The sequence below is a fragment of the Elgaria multicarinata genome, chromosome 3 (assembly GCF_023053635.1).
Source record: "Elgaria multicarinata webbii isolate HBS135686 ecotype San Diego chromosome 3, rElgMul1.1.pri, whole genome shotgun sequence".
Classification (NCBI taxonomy): domain Eukaryota; kingdom Metazoa; phylum Chordata; class Lepidosauria; order Squamata; family Anguidae; genus Elgaria; species Elgaria multicarinata.
Genome location: NC_086173.1, coordinates 148,459,357 through 148,478,921, shown reverse-complemented (window position 1 = coordinate 148,478,921; position 19,565 = coordinate 148,459,357). Strand labels below are relative to the sequence as shown.

At 45.9% G+C, this 19,565-nt stretch overlaps 1 protein-coding gene across 3 annotated transcripts in view; it reads left to right on the top strand.

The window, feature by feature from the left end:
* Positions 1-19,565, top strand: part of DDR1 (discoidin domain receptor tyrosine kinase 1) — a 75,337-nt gene that overhangs the window by 35,718 nt on the left and 20,054 nt on the right. For 2 of the 3 annotated variants that reach the window (XM_063122298.1, XM_063122297.1), the window contains exons 3-11: positions 4,254-4,356; positions 4,989-5,217; positions 7,448-7,595; positions 8,615-8,717; positions 9,502-9,688; positions 10,813-11,059; positions 12,372-12,524; positions 12,665-12,828; positions 16,097-16,295. In XM_063122298.1, coding sequence (XP_062978368.1) covers positions 4,254-4,356; positions 4,989-5,217; positions 7,448-7,595; positions 8,615-8,717; positions 9,502-9,688; positions 10,813-11,059; positions 12,372-12,524; positions 12,665-12,828; positions 16,097-16,295 — 1,533 coding nt within the window. Of the gene's footprint in view, positions 1-4,253; positions 4,357-4,988; positions 5,218-7,447; positions 7,596-8,614; positions 8,722-9,501; positions 9,689-10,812; positions 11,060-12,371; positions 12,525-12,664; positions 12,829-16,096; positions 16,296-19,565 lie in introns of those variants that run through there. The other variant, XM_063122299.1, reaches the window with a different exon arrangement.

Sequence of the window (19,565 nt, the reverse complement as noted above, 5' to 3'; positions counted from 1 at the left end):
CAATCGGAATGTGTAAAACCCTGTCTGCCATTCAAAAATACCGTATTTCTTCGATTGTAAGACGCCATCGATTGTAAGACGCACACTAATTTCAGTACCACCAACAGAAAAAAAAACCTAAGACACACCCGCGATTCTAAGACGCACCCCATTTTTAGAGATGTTTATATGGGGGGAAAAGTGTGTCTTAGAATCGAAGAAATAGGGTAATAAGCTTTTACCAATAATATCATTTTGAAAGTTACAAAATAGTCCCAACTTTTGTTCAGCTTTAGTAGTGGACTGAAGGGACCGGAGATTAATAAAAATAAATATAATAAGGATCAAAGCGTATAAAAGGTGATGATTGCGTAAGAGAGAGGATAAACAATGGCCTTTGCATAATATGTCTAGCCCAGCCTTGTAAATAACCTCATAAATGTTATTAGCCTGCAAACGTTTTTATTACCCTGATAAGAAGCAGGTAGTCTGCATTTTCATGCTGGCTGCATTGGAAAGGAAACCTCCTCCATGTCCAGCATAGAAACACAGCTTATTAGCCTCTTAATAGACTATTTAAAAATGACTTCCGTCAAGTGGACTGGCAGAAAAGGAACGGACAGCAATCCCTGCACTTCCTTCACAGAATTCCTCACCTTCGGCTAGTCTAGCCCTTATGATAAAGGTTTATAGAACGATGAATAATGTGGGAAGGGAGGAAAATGTTTTTCCCCTTCTCATAACAGGAGAGATCAGTATGAGTATAAAAGAGGTTACAGAAGGGAAAGTAACGGAGGCAGAAGAAAGGCATGCTGAGACAAGGGAGATATGGTGCCTTATCCCTCTAACCATCCGCTGAACCTTGCTTTCCCCCTCCCTTTTCTAATCCCCCAAGCCCGCTGCTGTTCAGGGCCAGCCCAAGGTCTGATGCTGCCTTAGGCAAATTGAAATCTGTGCCAAATCACATGTTGAGCGGCATAACAATAGCACATTCAATTGTGCTATTTCCCTCCACCCTTTCAGTCCTCTGCTTCCTGCCCTTTATAGCGGAGTCCGTGCCCCAGGGCAACCAATGGATCCCAGAAAGTTTTGGAATGCTGGGGGATCTAACCCAGCTGCTAAGTGGCCTCTGTGATTCTCCTCCAAAAGCTTTGGGCCTAGGCAGGGGCTTTTACATCACTGGGGTTGGGGTGGTGGTGGTGGAATGCTGGCACCCCAGGTAGTTGCATGGTTTGCTTGTACAGTGGGGCTGGTCCTTCAGCTGCTACCGGTAGATGCTGGCACTCCAGCCCGAATCTCTTGCATTCCTTTATGACATTGCATAAGGCAGCCTTCCCTACTAGTTAGGGAGACCGTATTTGGGAAACCAAAAAAGAGGACACCTAGTGTGTGTGTGGGGGGAAGCAGCTTTCTGAGTCCTGCAGAAAGTACGTTATTCCCCCGCCACCTTAAAGAACCCGATTGGAGTGGAGGAGGGGAAAGGATTTCATTCTGCACCACCACCATCCACTCCAATTGGGGCCTTTTCTATAATGTCCACGAATGACCCACTTTCCCCTTTAAGACCTCAATTGGAGCTCAGGGTGGGGGAATGATGTGCCTCAAGAAAGCATGTCACTCCCTCCTGCCATGCTAATGGCAGCCTTAAAGGGGAAGGTGTGTCATTCCAGGACATTATTGAAAATTATAGAAAATCTCCCCTGACACCATGGAAAGAACAAAAACCAGGACAAATCTGGGGAAATCCTGACAGTTGGTCACCCTACTACTAGTGGGGCCTGCCAAGTGAGTTGGGTTGCAATTCCCATCATCCCCAGCCAGTAGCAATATAGGTAGATAGAGGAGGGGATGCCCTAGACTGGCAGGTTAGGAGTAGGGGTTGCCTGGTCCTCCAAACAGGGGCCTCCGTCTTGTTAAAATAAATTATAATATGCAGAATGATACTGTACAGGCTTATTCCCAGACTGTGGGATGGCCTGCAGGAGGAGATTCATCACCTTAACAGTCTTTTAGCATTTAAGAAAGCTATAAAGACTGATCTCTTCCTATCCAGTGGAATTTTAGGATGCTTTTAGAATGTTTTTTAGGATGTTTTAACAATGTATACTATGTTTTAATTCAGTTTTATGTATTTTATATTTACTGTTGTTCCCTGCCTCTATCAAAATGGAGAGGCGGGTAAGAAATATTATTATTATTATTATTATTATTATTATTATTATTATTATTATTATTACTATGTTCCACTGTTTTCAGTGGGTTTACTCCCAGGAGCGTATAGGATTGCTGTCCATGCTTGGGAATAAGGTAGGAGTAAACTTCATTGAACACAGTGGGACTTGAAAATGAGGTTCTGACAATGGGCAGGAGAGTGTAATCAGAGCTGACTTAAACCTATTTAAAAGTTCAATATGTTTGAAATATATTTTAAAATGTAAGCAGGTAAACAATGAATATCTCTTCAACTTGTTAAACAAATGAAACCATACCACATGGGAAGTCTTAAGATATGAACAGTTTATAAAGGAAATGTAAATGCAAAAGAACGTCACATAACAGAAGTCAAATGTGAAACATGCAGTGATTACAAAGAAAATACGTATGGGCATTATGCAAAATACGCTACAGTTTAACTCTTGCTAAGTCCTGCCAGAAGGCTCCAGGCAGCAAAACGTCCTGCCCTGAAGGAAAGACAGCCCTGCTTATGAACCAAAGTTTCACTCCCATTCCATTACCACGGCTTCCTTCTAAGCCCTCTTGAACCCCCAAAGGGACCCGAATAACAGGATTTATGTCTGAGTAAACATAGGATTGCACAGTAAAGTGTGTCTGTCATGTTTCTGTGTTGATGGCCATCTTCCCCTGCAGCCCTACAGTACTCCAGAATGGCTCACCTTCCAGGGTTTGTGGCAAATGCAAGGTGGCATCTGGAAGCCACTTGGTGCCAGAGCACCAGATATATAGGGACATGATAATCCTAACAGTTTTAAACAAAGGAGGCGCAGGCCATGTGTCAAGTGTGGGCCCTCCTAGGGCCCCTGGGCCCCAGCGTCTGCCCACTCATGCCTCTGGGTGGTGCTGGGGTCTGGCGACAAGTCCCATTGAAAGCATTTGCAATGATCAATTCCAGGAGAGCATCCAGCCATTCTTTTCATTGGTTTGAATTTATGTATTATTATTATTATTATTATTATTATTATTATTATTATTATTATTATTATTATTTTATTTATTTATTTATTTATTTATTTATTTATTTATATAGCACCATCAATGTAGATGGTGCTGTACAGAGTAAAACAGTAAATAGCAAGACTCTGCCGCATAGGCTTACAATCTAATAAAATCATAGTAAAACAATAAGGAGGGGAAGAGAATGCAAACAGGCACAGGGTAGGGTAAGCAGGCACAGGGTAGGGTAAAACTAGCAGTATAAAGTCTGCACAACATCAAGTTTTAAAAGCTTTAGGAAAAAGAAAAGTTTTTAGTTGAGCTTTAAAACCTACGATTGAACTTGTAGTTCTCAAATGTTCTGGAAGAGCGTTCCAGGCGTAAGGGGCAGCAGAAGAAAATGGACGGAGCCGAGCAAGGGAAGTAGAGGCCCTTGGGCAGGCGAGAAACATGGCATCAGAGGAGCGAAGAGCACGAGCGGGGCAATAGTGTGAGATGAGAGAGGAGAGATAGGAAGGAGCTAGACCGTGAAAAGCTTTGAAGGTTAACAGGAGAAGTTTATATTGGATTCTGAAGTGAATTGGAAGCCAATGAAGAGATTTCAGAAGCGGAGTAACATGGTCAGAGCGGCGAGCCAAGAAGATGATCTTTGCGGCAGAGTGGTGAACAGAAACCAACGGACTGATGTGAGAAGAAGGAAGGCCAGAGAGAAGAAGGTTGCAGTAGTCCAACCGTGAAATAACCAGCGCATGAACAAGCGTCTTGGCAGAAGAGACAGACAAAAATGATCGAATCCTGGCAATATTATACAGGAAAAATCGACAAGATTTAGCTACTGCCTCATTTCATATTAGAAATGATGTGTTAGTAAGTTGTTATTATTTATTTTGTATTTTTTTTAATCAGTGCTTCATTAAACAAATTAAATTAATACGTTATAAGCATTAAGACTTAGGTACTCTGGTTCGCTTTTTTCATGGGTTTCAGTGACATGCATTACTGCTAATGTTAACTGGATCAAGCCAATGCTTGTAGAATAGCATTGGCCCCGTTACAGAGGGGGGATCTTCACTACAGTCTCTCACTTTTCTTTCCTCTTACAGCGAAGTGCCGCTATGCATTGGGCATGCAGGACCGTACCATCCCAGATGAGGCCCTCTCAGCCTCCAGTGCATGGTCAGACTCTACCGCTGCTAAACACAGCAGGTGATCATAGCTTTTAAACCATAAACGTAGAGCTTAACTAAGCACTTGTCACCTGAGTTATCCAGTGCTATGCAGAAGTTTGCAAATGAGTTTACATCGTGTGCATAGTTTACACATATTTGGTTATTTCTGCATGCTTTGTGCATCTCTCTCTAACCATGGAGATGAGTATAAAGTTGCAAGGGTCACTGACAGTTCACTCTCTGACAAATTACATTGCTGACTTACTCTGAAGATAATCGTTGCAGCCTTAAGGTCTAGAAACTTGGCATTTATTTATATATTTTTTTAAAAAAAGAAAAGTTGAGTCTGTAGCTGGTAGTGATCTTTGCAATTGTACAATATACTTGGAGAACACACACGGCCCAGATTTCCCTTCATAGAAATTAATCACTGAACATATGCAAATGATTTCTAATATGCAACTGCCAGGCCGTAGACAGTTTTCACCTGTGGAGCTTAAAGTGACTCTTGCATGTGTTGGGCTTATACAGGCTGTTTTAACCAGAATGCTCATTGACATGACAAATGCCTCTCCAAAGCTTTCTCCTCCTTATTGTCAGTCATTTGAGACGGATGAAAGGTTGTAAAATATCAACCCTCTTTCCCTGCTCCCCCTTCTTGCTCTCCAGGTTGGCGCTGAGCGAGGGGGACGGAGCCTGGTGCCCTGCAGGACCTGTCTACCCTAATGACGCTGAGTACCTGGAGATTGACCTGCGTGGGCTGCACTTCCTAACCTTGGTGGGTACTCAGGGCCGGCATGCAAGTGGCCATGGCAAGGAGTTTGCCCGTGCGTACCGGCTCCATTACAGCCGTGACGGACACCGCTGGATGCCCTGGCGTGACCGGTGGGGTAGCGAGGTAAGCAAGGGATGGAGCGGAATGAGCAAAAGTGAAGGTAGCAGCCAAACGAGGGTTGGGAAACTGGCAGAGTTTGTTGCTTCATAGAATAGTAGAGTTGGAAGGGGCCTACGAGGCCATCGAGTCCAACCCCCTGCACATTGCAGGAATCCACCTTAAAGCATCCTTGACAGATGGTTGTCCAGCTGCCTCTTGAAGGCCTCTAGTGTGGGAGAGCCCACAACCTCCCTAGGACATTGGTTCCATTATCATGCTGCATCATTTTTCCTGATGTCCAGCCGGAATCTGGCTTCCTGTCACTTGAGCCCATTATTCCGTGTCCTGCACTCTGGGAGGATCGAGAAGAGATCTTGGCCCTCCTCAGTGTGACGACCTTTCAAGTATTCCGCTTCAGCGGAATCCACGGCAGTGCTGCTCATCAGCTCAAATGTCAGCCTAAGCTGTGATGTCACCGGTTAAAGGTGGCAGCGCCCATATAGAATCATAGAATAGCAGAGTTGGAAGGGGCCTACAAGGCCATTGAGTCCAACCCCCTGCTCAATGCAGGAATCCACCCTAAAGCATCCCTGACAGATGGTTGTCCAGTTGCCTCTTGAATGCCTCTAGTGTGGGAGAGACCACAACCTCCCTAGGTAACTGATTCCATATAATATGTAACTGATTCCATATAATATGTAACTCTAGACAAATGACATCTATGCGATAGACTTAGGATGATGATGTAGCTGGGGGGAAACTCAGAAGCTCTGTGTGTATTAAAAATAAATAAATCTTACAATAAGAAAAGCTAAATTCTTTAACTATCAGAAATGAGATGGATTCTCTTAAAATAATGTAAAGGTTTGAACTAATTTGTTCCTTTGTTTATAAAAGCCATTAAGGTAGGGAGCTTTTCAATGCAGGAGCATAAAGTTTGTCGCGGGGGCGGGGGCAGGGATAGGGAGGGAGGGGGGTACAGGTACAGAGGGGAAGGGAGGAAAACCCATGTGTCATGTTGATGTGGAGTGAGGGCATATCTACACCACAAGGGTATAGGGGGAGATCACGGACTTAACGGATTCCGCAATCCTCCCTGGGTGTCCAGACGGTTGCACGACATCCCGGAAGGAGGGTGTGGCCGCCATTTCTCTTAAAGAAGAAACAAACCTGCTCCTGCTTTCCCCACCCCACCCCCGATGGGCACGGAGCGCCTGAAGAGCTCCGTGCCCCATGCCCGGTTCCCGGTTCCCGGCGTTTACTCGTGAGGAGCTGGGACGAAACCGGGCCACCCGCCCACACCTCCCGTGATCTCAGAATGATCCCAAGACCACAGGAAAAATCAAACTAAAAGCCGTCCCGGTTATCCTGGAGAAATGGAGGGATCATCCCTCTCTGCCCCTGGGATCCCCTGTGCGTCATGTGGACACACAGGGATGATCCCGGGACGATCCCCAGGATAAGGCATGGCGTAGACATGCCCCCAGTCTCTCTCCTCCTCACCTCCTGTTTCTTGATCCTCTCTGTTTCTGCCTCTTTTTAAAGGAATTTCCCAACCCTCCCCCCCCCCTGCATTCCCACCACTGCCAATTTTCCTCCATCACTATTAGAGCTAGAAACAAGCTTTACAAACTAAAAACAAAGATTTCCCCAGGATTCTTTTAGAGGAGTAGCTGTCACGGGGGAGGAGGTCAGATGTACTTGACGGGGGTGGAGCAGGGAATGTCAGACATCTTCGTCCGGAATCTGGTTTGTCACGCTGTGGGTCTTTGAGGCTCCTAGATGCATGGGAAGCTGTGTCAATCGTATCATCACTAAGGTCTTGTACTCACTCAGGTGGAAATTCTGTTTCTGGACACTCCATTTTACACTGCAGGTGGGGTCTGACATGATGGAATATGCCTCTCTGCACAAAGAAATCTAGCATGACAGGGAACAGACTAGGCTAGAACTCTTCTTGCTGACCTGCCAATTTTTTATTTGGAAGTATTTTTTTTTTTTGTATGGAGAAACATTCCATCTTGTTAGTCACACACACACATACACACACACACACACACACACACGGCTCACTCTCTGAAATAGGACAGCCCAGAGCTATGTTTACCTCTCAGTGAGCTTTTGTCTAATATGTAAAGAGGAGTTCTCCTAGCAAGCCAGGCAGATGTGTTAGGTTACGCACCACTTCTTTACTCAGTGTCAAAACTTAGAACTGACTCCAGATTTTTGAGAAATGACAACGCCTGTCTCTTAGGTGATTTCGGGCAATGAAAATACAGAGGATGTGGTATTGAAGGATCTGGGCCCGCCGATCATTGCTCGATATGTCCGCTTCTACCCCCGTGCAGACCGCGTCATGAGTGTCTGCCTGCGTGTGGAGCTGTATGGCTGTGTCTGGAAAGGTGAGTGAGCCAACATTTGCGCCCTTGACACGCTGCAAGGCCATTCAGCTTTCTCTTACACGCAGGCGCACCTGTAGAGCCAGAATGGTGTAACAACAAGTGCTGGACAGGGAACACCAGCAATGGAAGAATACATATTGAAGATATTAGCGTTGGCAGAAATGGCAAAACTTACAGCGATAATTAGAGATAAATCAACAGCCACATTTATATCGGAATGGAAACCATTGATAGAATTTTTGCAAGAGACAGAGAAAACGATGTATTTGTCTGTGGTTTCTTTCTTCTAGTTAACTTAGAAGAAAGTTAACTTAGAAGAAAGAAAAGAATTTGATTATTATGTTAAATGTATTAAACAAGGAGAGAATATAATTCACAGTTTTGATGTGTAGAGAGCCGAAAATACGGCTTAACCTTGTTGTATGTATTCTTTTGTCCTTTTTCTTTTTGCCTCTTTTTCTTTTTCCTTTTTTCCTTTTTCTTCTTATTGGATGTGATGTCTGTATGTAATGCTTTTAGGCTATGTATGTTCATGAAATAATAAAAATAAAAAAATAAAATAAAAAAGGAGTGCTGGACAGGGGAGACCCAAGTTAAAATCCCCACTTAGTAATAAAGGGATGGGGAAAATCTTTGCCTGAGATCCTGGAGAAGGCCGCTGAAGTCAGAGCAGACCCAAACTGGTGCCCTCCAAGTTGGGGGCAGCAACGTGTCATTCCTGAGTATCGCTCATGCTGGGTGGGGCTAATGGGTGTTGGAAGTCCACAACATCTGGAGGACACCAGGTTGGGGCAGGCTGGTATAGAGGACAGTAGGCTAAACGGGCCAGTGGTCTGACTCCGTGTAAGGCTACTCCCTCTTTTTGTTCCCATTTTACTTACTACAGTACTACACAAAGGCCTTTCAAGTTTGCTCCAAATGCCGAGATGCCTTTGCCCTGCGTGACGCTTTCTCCTCCTGAGGCCTTCTCTGCACTTGCTTCCTTTGAACGCGTGATGCCCTCTTGTCTCCTTCTGCAGATGGCCTTCAGTCGTACACGGCCCCTCCGGGCCAGACCATGCCGCTACTCCCGGAACCCGTCAACCTCAATGACTCCACTTATGACGGGCACAGTGTCAGCAAGTGAGTGAGTGAGTGAATGTATTCGAACCCAGCCTTCTCCGACCTGGTGCCCGTGAGAGCTGGTTGGATTGCAAGTCCCATCATCCTCAGCCAGCATGGCTGGGGGTGGTGGGAGTTGTAATACAAAACAGTTCTTGAGGGCACTGGGTTGGGTGAGGCTTATCTAACCCTTTGTTGCATTCTGGGCTTGGGTAGCCCTGAAGCAAGCCATAGTAATTCTGATCCGAAACTGCGGCTTCGAAGGCCCGGTCGCTCCGATCACCAGATGAGTTACATGACGACAGCAATCGTCACATGATAGCCGGGATTATTTGACGTTTTTGTCACCTGTGGACACAGAGGATTGTGTGTAGACCTTTATTTTGTCTCCCAAGAGAAAAGGAAGACAATTTCCAGCTGGGTCAGATGGTGCATGGGATTGTTGCAAATAGAGTGTGCAAATCCACCAAAGAGAGAGAGGGGTGTGTGTGTGTGTGTGTCTCAGTTCGTGCCAAGGCAGGATCGCGTGATGGATAGATGTGTAGTTCAAATCGCCGAAGCTCCCTGGGGTCATCTCATGCAAGTCGTTACCTTTCAATGGGGATGAGATAAGGACAAAGAATGGATTTATCCTGGGGTGGGGGAAACTATATTAAGCATTAAGAGCATTAAAAGAAGACGGTTCCAAAGTTGGATGGATGGTATATAGGGTGAATTAACCCATTGAATGCCACTGTTACATGTGAACAGCCCCAGTGTTTCTCTTGTTGACTCTCTGGTAACTCTGCCTCCATTCTAACCACAGGTTTCAATATGGTGGCCTGGGCCAATTGACAGATGGGGTGGTAGGCCTGGATGATTTCACCCAAACCAAAGAGCTACGTGTTTGGCCAGGTTATGACTACGTGGGCTGGAGGAACAGCTCTTCTCCTGCCGGCTTCATCGAGATGGAGTTTGAATTCGATCAGCTCAGAGCTTTCACTTACATGAAGGTAATGGGGGGAATAGCTGAGCATCCTTCTGGAAAGTTCTGTTGGGCATAACAGGATGGCAGGACTAGCCCAGTTGGAAGTTGGGGGACTTGCCCACTCTCGATATGTGGTGGTTAGAAGGAAAGGTTAGAAGGTGGTTAGAAGGAAAGGTTAGAAGGTGGTTAGAAGGAAAGGAATGACATGTGATTATAAGAAAGGCAATGAAATGAAATGAAATGATGCAACTTTTGGAAGATGGAGGGGATCTCTAGGACTGGCAGAAATATATGAAGGGAAGAACAGTGAACGTCCAAAATTTGGTGAATGTCAGCATTTCCTGCATTTCGTACCTCCTTCGGTACAGTCTGAATGGAGCTTATATTTCTGTCCCTTCCTGATGCATTCTAGCCACAAAACTCCTCATTCTTGAGCAATCTGCCTTTCTGTAGTTTAAACCCACAGCTTCTGGCCTTAATTATATTATTACAGTGGATTGCTGAAATGTGATGTCTGTTAAAATTTACATGGTTGTTATAATCCCAGATAAAGTTTGCGACTTCCTAAAAACTCAGAGATGTGCAGGTGAAGCCTAACAGTCACCTAAATAATAATTGTCAACGTTCAGTGACAGATGTCCCCAAAATAGAGAAATATATATCTGTTTGCAGGTGGATTTTGTGAAGGCCCAGGAGCAAGCAGGAGCATGCGTGGCTATCCCTGCTCTCTTGACGGCAATGTGAGCCAAGCCACACACCTGGGCTGATGCACCTTCAACTCAATCTGTAGCCGTCTGTCTTCTATATGTGTAGGTTTTCCAACATGGAGACAGAGACCCTAGCCGATCAAGGTTCTAGTTCCTGTGGAGGAAAGGCGAACCCCTTCAGAGTCAAACGTGCACCACCTGCACAGATGCATCATTGGCACACATGGCAGCATCAAAGGCGTGGGGCTAGCCCCACACGTTCCTGCTTGCCCGTGGCTTTCGAGCACCTGAATAGAGCTGTAGTGGTGGATGGGTGTGGACCAGCTCATACGAGGCTAGAGGTAGATGAGGAATAGGACGGTACAGGAATGAGCTCATCTCCTGTGTGCCCTCCCTGCCTTTTCACCCTTCTGTCTCTCCTGTCCCACCTCGACCCCTCCAGGTCCACTGCAACAACATGCACACTCGCGGGGTGAGCGTCTTCCGGCAGGTGGACTGCCGCTTCAAGCGCGCCCTGGCCACAGCCTGGGAGCCCGACCCCGTCTCGCAGCAACTGGCGGTGGATGTGAGGAATCCCAGCGCCCGCTCCCTCACCGTGCCCCTGGACGGGCGGCTTGGCCTCTTCATCCAATGCCATTTCCACTTTGCTGGCGAATGGATGCTCTTCAGTGAAATCGCCTTTCAGTCTGGTGAGTGGGCATTGGTTGATTGGCTGAGGGCAGAGGCCAATCACAAAGGGCCTTTGAGAATCCTGAGTCGCAGAATTCCCTGTTGGTGTCAGGTCTACCTTTTCACTGGAAGGACCTGTAGCACAAGACAGACTCCTTACTTTGCATGCCTGGATCCACCCCTGGAATCCTCCCATTCAAAGAAGCTCAGGAAGCCTTTGGGCATGGAGGGCCTCTTCCTGTCAGAATAGGCGTCACTGGGCTAGAGAAACCACCGGTCTGGCTCAGAAGAAAGCAGCTTCATTATTATTATTATTATTTATTTATATAGCACCATCAATGTACATGGTGCTGTACAGAGTAAAACAGTAAATAGCAAGACCCTGCCGCATAGGCTTACAATCTAATAAAATCATAGTAAAACAATAAGGAGGGGAAGAGAATGCAAACAGGTACAGGGTAGGGTAAGCAGGCACAGGGTAGGGAAAAACTAACAGTAGAAAGTAACAGTAGAAGTCTGCACAACATTATTATTATTATTATTATTTAGCTTCATGCGACAGGGGAGCAGTTTTTAACTTTCCCCAGATGTTTTAGTTGATGAATCTTTAGCTGATTAACAGATTAAAGTCTGCAGCTCTGACTTGACACAGTTGAATGGCCCTTAAATCGTTGGGTCCTTAAATCGATGACTTCGGTATTGATATAACACAGCCTTCCCCAACCGGGTGCTGTCCAGATGTGTTGGACTGCAACTCATGGGAGTTGTAGTCCAACACAACTGGAATGGCCATGCTGGCTAGGAATGATGGGAGTTGCATTTCAATATATCTGGAGGACACCAGGTTGGGGAACGCTGTTATAACATATCCTCTCCTTCCTTCCTTCCTTCCTGTTTGGCAGCCATTGCATGTCTGGGACGCCTACTCACCGCTTCTCTCCTGCAAAGCAGCAGTGGGCTGTGGAGTCACTTGCAGAAGTGGAGTGGCAGGGATGCTTCACCCTACCCTCATCCGTTTCACTGCAGCCTTGCCTCCCACCTGGTGGCTGTTCCACAGTTGACTTGGCAAACCCCACACTAGGGAAAAAGAGGCAGGGGAGGGGTCCTCAGGGGGGGAAGCAGCCTTCCTTCTGCCCTCCACTTTCCCCTCACAGATGCTCCCCTTCCAACCACCACTTTGCAGCAGAGAAGCTTCCCGAACCTTTTGTTTCAGCCCTGACATCCTATTCCACCCTCCTCCCGTTCTTCCCTCCTGCTCTTCCACAGACCCTGATTGTATCCATTCTTTTCCTGTCCTGTTGTTATTCGCCTTTCCGTTTTCTTGCCTTCCAGATGTTGTGGATGACCCCTCTGTCCCTGCTTCGAGCCACCGCCCCCCGGTCGTGGCACCGCCTCGCCACTCGAGCCCCGACAGACCCGTCTCCCCAGCCCTGGGTTCTGCGCTGAATGAAAAAGCGGACGTCAACTCAAACCTCACACTCCAAGGTGAGTTGTTCACAAAGCTGACAGCAAAGCGGATTTTCTCGCCCTTATAGCACCACCTATTTCAAAATGCTGGAGTTTGGAGGTCTCAATTAGATTTCTTTTTCTATGTCCCCCCACCCCACCCGCCGCCGCCTCTTAAGACCTTGAGAGCTCAGAGGAACCGAAATCAGGCCAGCCCATCGCAAAGGATGACAACAGCAACACCTCCATCCTGATTGGTTGCCTGGTGGCCATCATCCTACTCCTGTTGGTTGTGATATTCCTCATCCTTTGGCGGCAATATTGGCAGAAGATCTTGGGGAAGGTAAGCTGGATTGGGTCAGGGGGAGAAGGCGGCTGCGACGAGTGCAGGACCTGAATTAAGGTGGCCCTGCAGGAGCCCTGCCTTCTTGATCAGTTACAAAAGAGGGCAGGGCTCCTACAGCTTTAACTGTTGGGATGAAGAGGGAATGTCACCAGGTGCTGCATGCATACAAATGACACCTGCTGAAATTCCCTTTTTGATACAACTGTTAAAGATACAGGAGCCCTGTCCTCCTTTCCATATGGTCATCCTAGCAAAGAGGAGTTACGTTTCTATGACTTCTTTTGAAGTCCAGGAGTGGGGATCCTCTTTTAGCCTGAGGTACAAATTTAATTTCAGAGAAGCTCTCAGGTGTCACACGGCAAAGCGGGCAAAAAAACCCTACAATTGGAATTCAAGAACTATGAGCCCAGGAATTTGTTTTCAGTGCCGTGGCAGGGAGCAGAATTTCACATTTTATGTGAAGAGTTGATTTGAGTGCAGCATCTAAGCCTGGACTTGCCAGCTGCCTGTGTAGAGGTTTATAGCGTTCGTGTAGATCTTGGGTGTGAGGGAGAGCAAGGTGGGTGGCCAGGATTCTCTTAGGATTTCTGATGGAGAAATCAGCCTGTAAGCTTCGAGGGGCATTTTTCAAATTCACTAGCCTCAGAGAACCCCTTCCAAACTAATATGCATTACATTACATTGTTATCCTACCCTTCCTTCCAAAGAGCTCAGAGCAGCGTACAAAGTTCTTCATCCCCCTCACCCCATCCTTCATTTGATCCTCACAACAACTTTGTGGGGTTTAAATTTGGTCCTTTCTAACCCCAGAACCTACACCAAATGGGTCCGGAACACTCCGGTGGGTAAACAGTGCTAATCCAAATAGACAAGTATCTAATCCCAACAGATAAACATTACCAGAGACATGACTGTAAATAAGAACCTATTGTAGAAAATTGCACAATTAAACAAGTGGCATGGTGGTTATGTAAGTGCATAATCTCTCTCTCTGTGGTCACGAAAAGAAAAGAAAAGAATGCAATGCAAATATAAGATTAATTCAAAGAATTGCAGTTGCCAAAGCGGGTTTTACAAATTTAGCTAATAAGATAACAGCTTGAGCTTCTAACTTTGTTATGACTTCTCCTTATCCGCTCCTGTTTACTACTTGCGGTTTAAAGCTAAGCTAAAACAAATTAGACTAAGCTAAAACATACTTGTTAACCCTCCCTATTCCTCCTCCTGCACATTACTTGGATATAAAAGCTACGCTAAAGCATTGCTATGTTCCTCTAGGCATGTGAAAAATAAAAGTGAAAGTTAGAGTGAAAGAGAAAATCCAAGACTTGGAAATAATTCTATGTTCCATCTTCAGAAATAACTCCAAGTCTCAAGCTCAGAAATATTCTAAGTCTTAAAGTCAGAAATATTCGAAGTCCCAACTTCAGAAAATAGTCTAAGTACCAAAGTCTAAAAGCTTAAAGAGATTCACAGTTACCCAGATCCTTGGGTCTGCTAATCCAAAAAATAGAGGTGAAGTAGAAGAAAAAGGTAAATAAATAAATAAATAAATAAATAAATAAATAAATAAATAATCCAGCCCTGCAGGCTTTGCTACCTGTGCTTTTATACACTTGTTCCGGCCAAAAGTGGGGCCCCCAATGAGTGATGGGACCATCTTCCAATCACAAATGGTATGAATAAATGATTAGACCACCCATTCACCAATCAGAAGTTAGGTGTCTCCCCCTTCCTAACATCTCACGTGTGTGTTATCCCCATGTGTTTTGGGGAACATCTCTGGTATTACTATTAACGAGTTAATTTGAAGTTCACTAAAACAAGGCTGCCATATGGGCGTATTATCTCGATTGACGTATTTCTGCCTGGTACATCTTCTTTGAACTCACATTCATCTTCGGACATATTTGGTCATATCCGCCCAAACACCTTCTGCCAAGTGTCACGTGTGCTCAGGGCTATGACTTCCCCTGCCCAACTAGTGCTGAGTGAAGACAGTCCCTTATCGGCAGGTGCACACCACGCGACATCAAAACAGTACTTTTCCTTCTCCTAGTGGGCGACTGAGCATGCTCAGCTCCTCGTTCAGCTTGCTCACACACTCTGCCGGCACACTGTGGCCTTGAACGAGCTCTGTGAAGCCGCTTGTAAAGTCGACTGCAGGGTTTTTTCCCCTTTTCTTCAAAGACAAGTCTCTGCAAGTCTTAGCTAGAGTCTTAGTTAATGGCATAAAATCAATTAGCATAGAATCAAAACTTCAAGGTCTTCATGCCCATGGCATATTCCAGGGAGGTCTGGAATATACATCCGGGGGTCTTTCAGATATGAGTCTGGGATCTTTTACAGGGTCTTCTTGTAAATCTCCCCCAAACCCTCACTCAAGTCAGTCCACCATTCCAGATCAAATTAGCCATGTTTAGTCTGAAGTAGCCTTTTCCGTGCAGCATAATTTAACTCATTAAGCACCAGATTAACATGGGGTAGGGTAGGTTAAGAGATGGTGACTTGCCCTGGGTCAGCCAGTGAGCCTAATACCTGTGGGGATTTGGCTCTAAGTCTCCCCGGAGCTAGTCCAACACTCTAAACTTCATTATCCCCAACCTGAATGCCTTTCAGATGCGTTGGACTGCAGCTCCCATAATTCCCACATTGTAGGGTGTCAGGGCTGATCTATGGGCAGTAGTCTGAGGTGATGTAGGAGCTGGGCACTAGGAGCCACGTCACAAGCCGGCAGCCAGAACTAAAGGACAGCCCAGCAAGCAGGGTTAAGGAGCAAGCCAGAAGTCCATCCTTTTATAATCCTTCCTGCCCAGGAGGATCCAATGGCCAGTCTGGGTGGGCGGAGTCAGTCCAGGGCCTTCGTGGAGAAGCTGCCACCTGCAGTTCAGTGGTTCGCCACCTGGGGCAGCTCCTGACACGGAAAAAGATTGATCATGGTAGGCAAATTGTAGACCAAGTGGAACGACCTGAGGCAGAGAAGCTGCCAATGTCCTCATCAAGGAACCTTAGTAGGAACAGTTCTTGGAAAGCACTGGATTAGACCAAGAGAGAGCCAATTGTTCTGGAATGATCTGGGGCAGGGGGGAGGCAAGTCTAAAGTGGAGTGTAAGTGCAGAAGGATTTGCTGGAAGTTGAGAATTTCCTGGGATGCTTGAAGAAGGTGGATTAGGTCTTCTTGAGGAGCTGGGAAATGCGATGCCTACCATCTCTGCTTTACTATCTTCGCTGCCTCTCTAGTCACTGAGACTCCTTTGCCCCGTAGGCCCAACGCCGCATCTCCGACGACGACCTCACCGTCCACCTCTCCGCCCCCAGTGACACCATCGTCATCAACAACACCATGGGCTCCCACCGACACTCGAACCGCTACGAGCGCATCCACTCGGGGGAGACGGAGTACCAGGAGCCCAACAGGGCCCGCATGAAATTGCCGGATCTGCCCCACAGTGTCGAGAACTCTGGTGAGGAGCTGATCAAGGGACTGCAGGAGGGAGCAGGGCTTAAATAAAATGGGGCGCGGGCAGGAGGGAAAATTTGTAGAGGAGGCAGGAAGCCAATGGGTGAACCACTGGAGACGTTTCTGTAAGGATGACAGAAGGCAGAAAGAGACGACATCTGTGTTCTAGGTGGCCACACACATGTTTGGGGGGCTAGAATGATACAGATCCTTCATGGATGACTTACGGAGGCAGAGGTGCAGAACCTCTGACCCAGGGGCCAAACACACAGGGTTCCCCACACAGCCACGTCCCCTTCTGCCCCCCACCCCGACCACTGATCCCCCATCTAAAAGGTTGAAATTACCAAGCCCCACTTACTGGCAGTAACATTTTAAAGCTAAAATATGCTGGTATTTTTGGTACCTCCCCTTTCACGTTTGGCTCCGCCCACCAGTGGAATGCGGCCCCCGAGAGCCTCCTCTGAAATGGCATTCGGCCCTCGGGCTAAAAGAGGTTTGACACCCCCGCAGTGAGAGCTCCACAGCTACAGGGCGTGCGCCTTTGGGCAGTACGATATCCTACGGTTTGGGGGCAGAGGAATAAACAGGCAGTTTGGAACCTTCCCATCAGCGGCTCTTTGCTGTTCCAGAATGCTCAGTAAATAATAATCATGTATTTATTTTTTACCCGCCTCTCCCTTTGGATTGAAGCGGGGAACAACATTAGTACAACAATACAATATAAATCAAATACATAAAATAAATTTAAAGATCATATAAAACCAATACAATGCTGGAAGGGGCTAGTCTTTATAGCTGTCTTAAACTCGGAGAGAGTTAAGCTGACGAATCTCCTCCGCCAGGCCATTCCACAGTCTGGGGGTGGCAGAAGAAAAGGTCCTCTGGGTATTTATTGTATTTTTAGACTGCCCAATAGCTGAAGCTCCCTGGGCGGTCAGCCTAGTTTTGGCTGACTGAAGTAAATTCTTCCCAGAAGACTGGAGTGTGTGGGGCTCATTGTACGGGGGAAGGAGATCCTGCAGGTCACCTGGACCCAAACCATGTAGGGCTTTAAAGGTGATAACCAACACTTTGCACTTTGCCCGGGGTGATTTTAATGTTGGGGTAAAATAGAAAACGTGTTGCTTCTTGCCCTCACAAATGAACCCATGAGGAAAATTATTTCATTCATGGTATTTAAATTGGGTAGGGCTGCTCAAGGAGACGGAAAGTTGTGTCGCAGCCTGGATCTAACCCTTGGGCTGGGAGTTACAGCTTCCCCGACAGACGGCCACTCAAACTCTGCTTTTAAATAGCTCTAGCTCTAGCGAACGGAAGCCTATCACCTCCTGAGGCCGTCTGTTCCACTGTCAAACAGCTGTTACGTAATGCTTAGCCAAAATCAGCCACCTTATCATTTCTATCCATTCTTCTCACCCTCTGGAGCAACAGCGAACATTTCTGCAATACTTTCTGCATAGAATCATAGAATCATATAATAGTAGAGCTGGAAGGGACCTATAAGGCCATCAAGTCCAACCTCCTGCTCAATGCAGGAATCCACCTTAAAGCATACCTGACAGTTGGCTGTCCAGCTGCCTCTTGAAGGCCTCTAGTGTGGGAGAGCCCACAACCTCCCTAGGTAACTGGTTCCATTGTCGCACTGCTCTAACAGTCAGGAAGTTTTTCCTGATGTCCAGCTGGACTCCTTTAACTTGAGTCCATTATTCCGTGTCCTGCACTCTGGGAGGATCGAGAAGAGATCCTGGCCCTCCTCTGTGTGACAACCTTTTAAGTATTTGAAGACTGCTATCATGTCTCCCCTCAATCTTCTCTTCTCCAGGCTAAACATGCCCAGTTCTTTCAGTCTCTCTTCATAGGGCTTTGTTTCCAGACCCCTGATCAGCCTGGTTGCCCTCCTCTGAACACGCTCCAGTTTGTCTGCATCCTTCTTGAAGTGTGATGCCCAGAACTAGACGCAGTACTCAAGATGAGGCCTAACCAGGGCCTCATGGCGCTTCAGTTATTTGAAGACTGCTGTCACATGTCCCCTTAATTATCTATTCTCCAACCATAAACATAAGCTCATTAAACTGCCCCTCATAGGAATTGCTTCCCAGACTCCTCACTTTCCTCTGAATGCACTCCAGTTTGTCAACGGCTTTCTAATAATGTTACGCCCAGAACTGGAAAACAGTATTCCAGATGCAGCCATTTTGTATTTCCCTAAAATCAGGGGATGAAGATTTTTTTAAAAAGGCATCTCTAGTGTCTACAGAGCATTCATAGAGTTAAAATGAGCTTGTTTCTAAGCTAAATCTGTCCATTTTAGAGTTTTGTACCTGCTACGGATGCCATTTTTAAATTTTAATTATTTTGGCACCCACTGGACAAAATAATCCCTGGACTCCTCCCACAGTTGGCTGCAATAAAATATGGCTTTTATATTTTATATGGGATTTTTTTTAAAAAATTTTTTTTTACCTGGCACCAAAACAATGTTACATTTGATGTCAGGTGAAACACTTTTGAGAAAGAATTCCGAAACAAGTGTGTCACCACAGAAAAGGCCCACTAGAATGGTGGTTGGATCTAAGGAAGCGCCTTAGATCAAGTAGGGTGACCTTGGAAAAGGAAGCTCTCGGGGTACTTAAGTTTCCAATCTGTTTCCTTCCCACCCCTTAAGCTTAGGAGGGTTGAATATATGTGTGCATTTCCAAGTTATCATGTGAGCTGCCTTTTTATGATATTGAAGGAAGATCAAGTTTCCTTATGATTAAATAAGCAAAACCCATTTCCTGTGAAGAATATTTTCTTTCTGTTTTATGTCATAGTAAACAAACCACAGGCCAAATGTCTTAAACCACTGAGCGTGCCTTTGAAACGTAGTCCCATGAATTAAAATTTGCCGCACCAATTAAAGCTTTAGTTGTTTAAATGCTCAATTAAACTGGGCAGCCCTAGTATACAATATAAAAACTGCCAGGCACTATTATTGCCAGGCACAGTACTATTACTGTGTAATCTGTACAGCACCATGTACATTGATGGTGCTATATAAATAATAATAATAATAATAATAATAATAATAATAATAATAATAATAATAATTGTTCAGTAATATACCTTAAAGAATTCAGTGCATTTTACCCTGCTCTCCAGAACAGCTTACTTAAGGTCATAACAAGCAAGATAGTCCCTGCATATAGATAGATACACAGACAGACAAATTATTTATTATATTTTAGGGTGACCATATGGAAAGGAGGACAGGGCTCCTCTGTCTTTAACA